At 42.8% G+C, this 8880-nt stretch overlaps 1 protein-coding gene across 1 annotated transcript in view; it reads left to right on the top strand.

Moving 5' to 3' along the window:
* The window catches only part of TNFAIP8L1 (TNF alpha induced protein 8 like 1), a 20733-nt gene extending 13740 nt beyond the window's left edge, over nucleotides 1–6993 (top strand). The window contains exon 2 of the mRNA XM_015826418.1: nucleotides 6316–6993. Within this exon, the coding sequence (XP_015681904.1) occupies nucleotides 6321–6881 (561 nt within the window). The 5' untranslated portion in view covers nucleotides 6316–6320 and the 3' untranslated portion in view covers nucleotides 6882–6993. The remainder of the gene's footprint in view (nucleotides 1–6315) is intronic.
* The last annotated feature ends 1887 nt before the right edge of the window (nucleotides 6994–8880 follow it).

Raw genomic sequence — 8880 nt, 5'->3', positions numbered from 1 at the left:
ATGGAATAGAATAGAATAGAATAGAATAGAATAGAATAGAATAGAATATGTGGAACGGAACAGAACAGAATAGAATATGTGGAATGGAATAGAATAGAATTAGAATAGAAAAAAATATGTGGAATAGAATAGGAATAGAATATAATAAAATAGAATAGAATATGTGGAATGGAATAGAATAGAATAGAATAGAATAGAATAGAATAGAATAGAATAGAATAGAATATGGAATGAATGGAATGGAATAGAATAGAATAGAATAGAATAGAATAACAGAGTTGGAAGGAACCTTGGAGGTCATCTAGTCCAACCCCCTGCTCAGGCAGGAAACCCTATACCCTTTCAGACCAATGGTTGTCCAATCTTTTCTTAAAAACTTCCAGTGTTGGAGCATTCACAACTTCTGGAGGCAGGTTGTTCCGCTGGTTAAATTGTTCTCACTGTCAGGAAATTCCTACTTAGCTCTAGGTTGGGCCTGTTTTTAATTATCTTCCATCCGTTGTTTCTTATCCTTCCCTCAGGTGCTTTGGAGAATAGGTGGACCCCCTCTTCTCTGCTTCAGCATCCACATATTGGAAGACTGCTACCATGTCACCCATAATCCTTGTCTTCTTTAGACTAGACACACCCAGTTCCCACAACCGTTCCTTATATGTTTTAGCCTCCAGTCCCCTGATCATCTTTGTTGCTCTTCTCTGTACTCTTTCTAGAGTCTCAACATCTTTTTTACACCGTGGTGACCAAAACTGGATGCCGTATTCCAAGTGTGGCCTTACCAAGGCCTTGTAAAGTGGTATGAACACTTCAGGTGCTCTAGTCTAGAAGATATCCTTCGGAGGTCAAAAAAAGTCAAGATGGCGGCCACAAACAGCTGCCGATTCTTTAATAGGCTTCACAACTAGGACACAGAAAAAGGCAGCTGATGACAAGCCAAGAATGTCTGCCAATTATGATACAGGCAGTCCTTGGCTTAGAAGTAACCGTTCATTTAGTGATTGTACAAAGTTACAACCGCACTGGTGGGAAAAAATGACTTATGGACGTTTTCCCACACAGCATTCCTCCAACATCACGGGATGAAAATTAGGGTGCTTGGCAACTGATTCATATTTATGACGGTTTGCTCAATCCGCACTCCTCACACACACACACACACACACACACACACACACCACTTTTATTAATGGGTTACAGATGGAGCCTTGTCAGAAAGAAAGGTGCTTTTATTTATTTTGATTGCTGGCAGAGTCAGCCAGATGTTTAGACTGGATTTGACATTTTTACCCACCTCCCGTAGGACCCGGCAGAGGCAGATGTTGTTGAATAATATTAATTTAATATTAAATATTAAATTACTCAGCATGTGGTCCTCAATGGAACCGCATCTATATGGAGGGAAGCGTGTAGTGGGGTACCCCAAGGCTCTGTTCTGGGCCCAGTGCTCTTCAACATCTTCATCAACGATTTGGATGAGGGGATAGATGGGGAACTCATCAAATTTGCAGATGACACCAAGCTGGCAGGAATAGCCAACACTCCAGAAGACAGGCTTAGGATACAGGAGGATCTGGACAGACTTGAACACTGGATGCTATCTAACAAAATGAAATTCAATGGTGAAAAAAGTAAGGTTCTACATTTAGGCAAGAAAAACCAAATGTACAGGGAAAGTATAGGGGGTACCTTGCTCAATAGTAGTAACTGTGAGAGGGACCTTGGAGTCCTAGTGGACAATCACTTAAATAGGAGCCAGACGTGTGCAGCAGCTGCCAAAAAGGCCAACACAGTGCTGGGCTGCATTAACAGGGATAGAATCAAGATCACGTGAAGTATTAATACCACTTTACAAGGCCTTGGTAAGGCCACACTTGGAATACTGCATCCAGTTTTGGTCACCACAATGTAAAAAAGATGCTGAGACTCTAAAAAGAGTACAGAGAAGAGCAACAAAGATGATCAGGGGACTGGAGGCTAAAACATATAAGGAATGGTTGCTGGAATTGGGTATATCTAGTTTAATGAAGAGAAGGACAAGAGGGGACATGATAGCAGTGTTCCAGTATCTCAGGGGTTGCCACAAAGAAGAGGGAGTCAAGCTATTCTCCAAAGCACCCGAAGGCAGGACAAGAAGCAACGGATGGAAACTGATCAAAGAGAGAAGCAACCTAGAACTAAGGAGAAACTTCCTGACAGTTAGAACAATTAACCAGTGGAACAACCTGCCTCCAGAAGTTGTGAGTGCTCCAACACTGGAAGTTTTTAAGAAGAGACTGGACAGCCATTTGTCTGAAATGGTATAGGGTTTCCTGCCTGAGCAGGGGGGCTGGACTAGAAGACCTCCAAGGTCCCTTCCAACTTTATTATTATTATTATTATAAATTCATTCTTGCAGAATGTAAGCTGTTCCAAGTCAGGCTGCCTTTCGCAATTGACCAATGGTAGATTTGTCTATGTCGATGGTTATACTGGTGCTTCAGATGTTTTGGGATTGCACCCAACGCGCCTGTTATTATTGGGACTACCTTTGCTTTCTTTTGCCGCAGTCGTTCTATTTCTACTTGCGGGTTTTTGTATTTTGTAATCTTCTCCATTTCTTTCTCTTCTGCCGTCTCCAGGTACTGTCCTGTCCGCTATCCAGACTTTTTTTGTCTTTCTGACCGACAGTTTATAATATAATATAATAATATAACAATAGTAAAGTTGGAAGGGACCTTGAAGGTCATCTAGTCCAACCCCCTGCTCAGGCAGGAAGCCCTATACCATTTCGGACAAATGGCTGTCCAGTCTCTTCTTAAAGACTTCCAGTGTTGGGGCATTCACCGCTTCTGGAGGCAGGTTGTTCCACTGGTTAATTGTTCTCACTGTCAGGAAGTTTCTCCTTAGTTCTAGGTTGCTTCTCTCCTTGATCAGTTTCCATCCGTTGCTTCTTGTCCTGCCTCCAGGCACTTTGGAGAATAGCTTGACTCCCTCTTCTTTGGGGCAGCCCTTGAGATATTGGAAGATTGCTATCATGTCTCCCTTCGCCCTTCTCTTCATTAAACTAGACATACCCAATTCCAGCAGCCTTTCCTTATATGCTTTAGCCTCCAGTCCCCTAATCATCTTTGTTGCTCTTCTCTGTACTCTTTCTAAAGTCTCAACATCTTTTTTACATCGCGGTGACCAAAACTGGATGCAGAATTCCAAGTGTGGCCTTACCAAGGCCTTGTAAAGTGGTATTAACACTTCACGTGATCTTGATTCTATCCCTCTGTTAATGCAGCCTAGCACTGTGTTGCTACTTTGCTTTGCGGCTGTTCGTAATCCCTCTGTGCGCGATCTACTTACATCAGGATGATCCCCTGTTGTTTCTTCAGCTTCTTTGCCTAGAGTAGACCAAGGGTAGGCAACTTTGGCTCTTTTATGACTCGTGGACTTCAACTCCCAGAATTCCTGAGCCAGCCATGCTGAGGGGAAAGGGAGAGATTTCCAAAGTGAGCGATGCTGGCTCAGGAATTCTGGGAGTTGAAGTCCACGAGTCATAAAAGAGCCAAGGTTGCCTACCCCGGCCTAGATGGTAGATAGATGATGATAGATAGATGATAGATGATGATAGATAGATAGATAGATAGATAGATAGATAGATAGATAGATAGATAGATAGATAGATAGATAGATAGATAGATAGATAGATAGATAGATAGATAGACAGATAGATAGACAGACAGACAGACAGACAGACAGACAGACAGACAGACACCTAGACCAGAGGTAGGCAACCTTGGCTCTTTTATGACTCGTGGACTTCAATTCCCAGAATTCCTGAGCCAGCCATGCTGAGGGGACAGAAAGAAGTTTCCAAGCTGAGCCATGCCAGCTCAGGAATTTTGGGAGTTGAAGTCCACGAGTCATAAAAGAGCCAAGGTTGCCTACCCCTGGCCTAGACGGCGTTTGCTGTCTGTTGCTCCTTTCTCAATTCTGGCTTTGCGTGTATTTGTTGTTAATTTTTCTTAATTGCTAGAATGGAACAGCAGATCTTAAAATGTCCTTTTTATAAGAATGCTTTAGTTGAGGGGGGGGAATGCAAGATAAGCTGATGGCAGGAGACAAGTTGTGATTAATCTCCAGAAAGAGAGGAATTTGCAATATGAGGCTGCCAACAAAATTTCATCAGAATTCTGTCTCTCTCTCTCTTTCCCTCCCTCTCTCTCTCTCTCTCCATCTCTCTCCTCCCTTTCTTTCTGCCTTTGAATCAAATTTGACACCTGGCAAGAATAAAATGTGGTTTGCGGTACCTTGCCACTCTTCGTAGACTTAACCCTCTGGGGAGATGTTAGAAAACAGAGCAAAGAGAGAAGACAGGGATGAAAATTCAGCGAGGCTGAACGAATCTTCCTCTCTTCTGACCATTTTTCATTGTCTAATCTTACATTTTTGTTTCTGCTCATTTTGATTTGCAGCTTCCTGGGAGCCTGGAGGGGGGGAGAAATAGGGTAGTGTTTTTCTTAACATCTCCATTTTGGGACAAAATGACACCTCGTTATAAGCAGCCTCCAAAACGAGATCTTTCCCTAATTTAGAAACTTAAGTTTAATTTAGAGCAGTGTTGCCCAACCTCAGCATGTTTTAAGAGGGGTGGACTTCAACTCCCAGAATTCCCCAGCCAGCATAGGTTGTATATGTATAATGTGCAGCATCCGCAGCCAAAAGAAGCGAATACAACCCTGGGTTGTATCAACAGAGGCATAGGATCAAAATCACGACAAGTATTAGTACTCCTTTATAAAGCTTTAGTAAGACCACACCTGGAGTACGGCATCCAGTTTTGGTCCCCAGGTTACAAAAAAGATGTTGAGACTTTGGAAAAAGTGCAGAGAAGAGCAACTAAGATGATTAAAGGCTTGGGGACAAAAACACATGAAGAACGGTTGCAGGTTTTGGATATGGCTAGTTCTAGAGAAAAGAAGGACTGGGGGGGCGTGACAGTAGTATTCCAGTATTTGAGGGGCTGCCACAAGGAGGAGGGGGTCAACTTATTCTCCAAAGCACCAGAAGGCAAGACAAGAAACAACTAATCAAAGAGAGAAGCAACCGTGGAATTAAGGAGAAACTTCCTAACAGTGAGGACAATTAACCAGTGGAACAGCTTGCCACCAGGTGCTCCATCCCTGGAGGTTTTTAAGAAGAGACTGGGCAGCCATCTGTCTGAAATGGTATAGGGTCCCCTGCTTGAGCAGGAGGTTAGACTAGAAGACCTCCAAGGTCCCTTCCAGCTCTGTTCTGATTGACTGAAGCATCTTAAACAGGCCAAGGATGAGAAACAGGGATATAGAGAATTCAAATCCACTTTGAGCATCGTATGACTTTGGACCAGTCCCTCTCTCAGCAAATCTATCTTGCCATGGTTGTGCTTGGTGAACCTGGAAGAAAATAAGACTATATGTAACCCTTGACATATGACCATAATGGAGCCTAACCATTATGGGGAATAGAAACAGAATGGAATGGAATAGAATTAGAAGAATAGAATAGAATAGAATAGAATAGAATAGAATAGAATAGAATAGAATAGAATAGAATAGAAAATAGAATAGAATAGAATAGAAATTAGATTAGAATAGAATAGAATAGAATAGAATAGAATAGAATAGAAATTAGATTAGAATAGAATAGAAATTAGATTAGAATAGAAATTAGACTAGAATAGAATAGAATAAAACAGAGAATAAATAGAATAGACTAGGCTAGAAATTAGACTAGACTAGACTAAAATAAAATAGAATAGAATAGAAAATAGAATAGAATAGAGAATAGAATAGAAAATAGAATAGAATAGAATAGAAAATAGAATAGAATAGAAATTAGAATAGAATAGAATAGAACAAAGAATAAATAGACTAGACTAGAAATTAGACTAGACTAGACTAAAATAGACTAGAATAGAAAATAGACTAGAATAGAAAATAGACTAGAATAGAATAGAATAGAATAGAATAGAATAGTTGGAAGGGACCTTGGAGGTCATCTAGTCCAACCCCCCGCTCAGGCAGGAAACCCTATCCCATTTCAGACAAATGGCTGTCCAATCTCTTCTTAAAAACCTCCAGTACGGGAGCAGTCACAACTTTTGGAGGTTCCACTGGTTAATTGTTCTAACGCTCAGGAAGTTTCTCCTTAGTTCCAGGTTGTAGGTCATCACACTCTGGTTGAGTGAAATGCTCCTCAGAGGACATCCCAACCTGCTTGTGTAGATGATTATGCTGTAATAGATGATGAGGTTGTTGTTGTTGGTGATGATGATGATGATGATGGATGCTTTTTGTTCCCATCTCTCAGGGAAGATGGATCCCTTCAGCACTAAGAACCTGGCTCTCCAAGCTCAGAAGAAGCTGCTGAGCAAGATGGCCTCCAAGAACATGGCCAGCATCTTCATCGACGACACCAGCAGCGAGATCCTGGACGAGCTGTACCGGGTCACCAAGGAGTTCACTCACAATCGCAAAGAAGCCCAGAAGGTCATCAAGAACCTGATCAAGATCGTCGTGAAGTTGGGCGTGTTGTACCGCAACAAGCAGTTTGGCGTGGAAGAGCTGCTCTTGATGGACCGCTTCCGCAAGAAGGTCCACACCTTGGCCATGACCGCCGTCAGCTTCTACCAGATAGACTTCACCTTTGACCGCCGGATCATGGCCAACATGCTCAACGAATGCCGGGACCTGCTCCACCAAGCCATCAACACTCACTTGACCGCCAAGTCCCACTCTCGGATCAACCACGTCTTCAACCATTTTGCGGACTTCGAGTTCCTCTCGGCCCTCTACGGCTCTTCCGAGCCTTACCAGACCCACCTGCAGCGGATCTGCGAAGGGCTGAACCAAATGCTGGATGAAGGCAACATCTGAAAAAAACCCACTGTTGTCTTAAGGACCCAGCTGTGGGACTCCGTCGCTTGGGTTTCACCCCCTCTGGATGTGCTTCTGATGTAATTTAGTGGTATTTTAAGAATGAGATTGTGGGTGTGTGTTTTGTTTTGTTTTTGTTTTAGTTATGGATGGTTTCACCTTGGGTTTTTTCACGGTCCTCTCCGAGGAATGAGCGGGGTTTGTAAAGGTTTTGGAGGAAGGCAATTAGGGCCAACCGCCATTTCTTGGGTTTATTGATTTATTGGAGAGCACGATTAAAGACCATCTTCCAGATTTGCCTCTGAACAGAACAGAATAACAGAATTGGGAGGGACCTTGGAGGTCTAGTCCAACCCCTTGCTCAGGCAGGAAACACCATAGCATTTCAGACAAATGGTTGTCCAATCTCTTCTTAAAAACATCCAGTGCTGGAACATCCACAACATTTGAAGGCAAGCTGTTCCACTGGTTAATTGTTCTGACTGTTAGGTAATTTCTCCTTAGTTCTAGCTTGGATTTCTCTTTGATGAGTTTCCATCCATTGCTTCTTGTCCGGCCTTCAGGCACTTTGGAGAATAGCTTGACTCCCTCTTTTTTGGGGCAGCCCCTGAGATACTGGAAGACTGCTATCAGGTCACCCCTCGTATTTCTCGTCATTAAGCTAGACATACCCAATTCCAGCAACCGTTCCTCATATGTTGTAGCCTCCAGTCCCCTAATCATATTTGTTGCTCTTCTCTGCACTTCTGCATCTGGTCTTCTAGAACAGAAGATGCATCCATGGGAGCAACTAAACCAAAGATTAAACTTGGCTGGGCCTGCTAACTCTGGCAGTCTTTCGCCGATCTTTTCAAGGCGCTCCTTCAGCCAAGTGGGACCTTGGTGGGCCTTTTTCCCAACGTGGGGAGATATTTCACAAAGTAAATATGAACAAGGTATCTCCGAAGTATATATTTCACAAATAGATCTCAGCAGCCTACAGGAAATTCTTCTGAGGTATCACTTCCTAAAACAAAGCTACTGAATGTAGAAATGTAGATTCTATACTTCCATGGTACTCAACACTTAAAGATCGCAATGAAGTCTTCCTCCTCCTCCTCCTCCTCCTCCTCCTCCTCCTCCTCTCCACACATCCATCTCCCTTCTAGCACTGATGATGTTCCTTAGTTAGGGTCATGAAACGTCTGCAAGAAAACAAGCAAGCTCAGAGAGCACCCAGGACCCCAGTCTTTCTTCTTCTTCTTCTTTTCTTCTTCTTCTTCTTCTTCTTCTTCTTCTTCTTCTTCTTCTTCTTCTTCTTCTTCTTCTTCTTCTTCTTCTTCTTCTTCTTCTTCTTCTTCTTCTTCTTCTTCTTCTTCTTCTTCTTCTTCTTCTTTTCTTCTTCTTCTTCTTCTTCTTCTTCTTCTTCTTCTTCTTCTTCTTCTTCTTCTTCTTCTTCTTCTTCTTNTCAGGGCGGCTAACAGCCTCATAAAAACTACAATACAAATACAATAATTAAAAGCCGAATTAAAAAGAAATATTTAAACAGGCCGATCATTAAAATTGTCCTTAAAAATCCCCTAAAAAACCCCGCTAAAATTCCCTAGGCCAGACCCGCTTGTTGGAAAAGCCATGTCTTTAGGGCGCGGCGGAAGGAGGGGAGATCCCTCCTTCTTCTTCTTCTTCTTCTTCTTCTTCTTCTTCTTCTTCTTCTTCTTCTTCTTCTTCTTCTTCTTCCTCTTCCTCTTCCTCTTCCTCCTCCTCCTCCTCCCTCCTCCTCCTCCTCCTCCTCCCCCCCACACACCCGTCTCCCTTTTAGCATTGATGATGTTTCCTATTTGGGTAATGAAACGTCTGCAAGGAAACAAGCAAGCTCAGAGAGCGCCAAGGACCCCTCACTTAAATGTCCACTTCCATCTAGCAGTTCATTTAGCTTGGCAATCAGCAGGAGCTCCTATGGAAATACTTAAAAGTTGGAAGGAACCTTGAGGGCATCCATCTGATCTGAGAGAAAAGCTGC

The sequence above is a fragment of the Protobothrops mucrosquamatus genome, unplaced genomic scaffold (assembly GCF_001527695.2).
Source record: "Protobothrops mucrosquamatus isolate PMUCROS unplaced genomic scaffold, P.Mucros_1.0 scaffold3122, whole genome shotgun sequence".
In the NCBI taxonomy this organism is placed as follows: Eukaryota; Metazoa; Chordata; class Lepidosauria; order Squamata; family Viperidae; genus Protobothrops; species Protobothrops mucrosquamatus.
The sequence above is the reverse complement of the archived record's forward strand: the minus strand, read 5'-3'. Positions and strand labels throughout refer to the sequence as shown.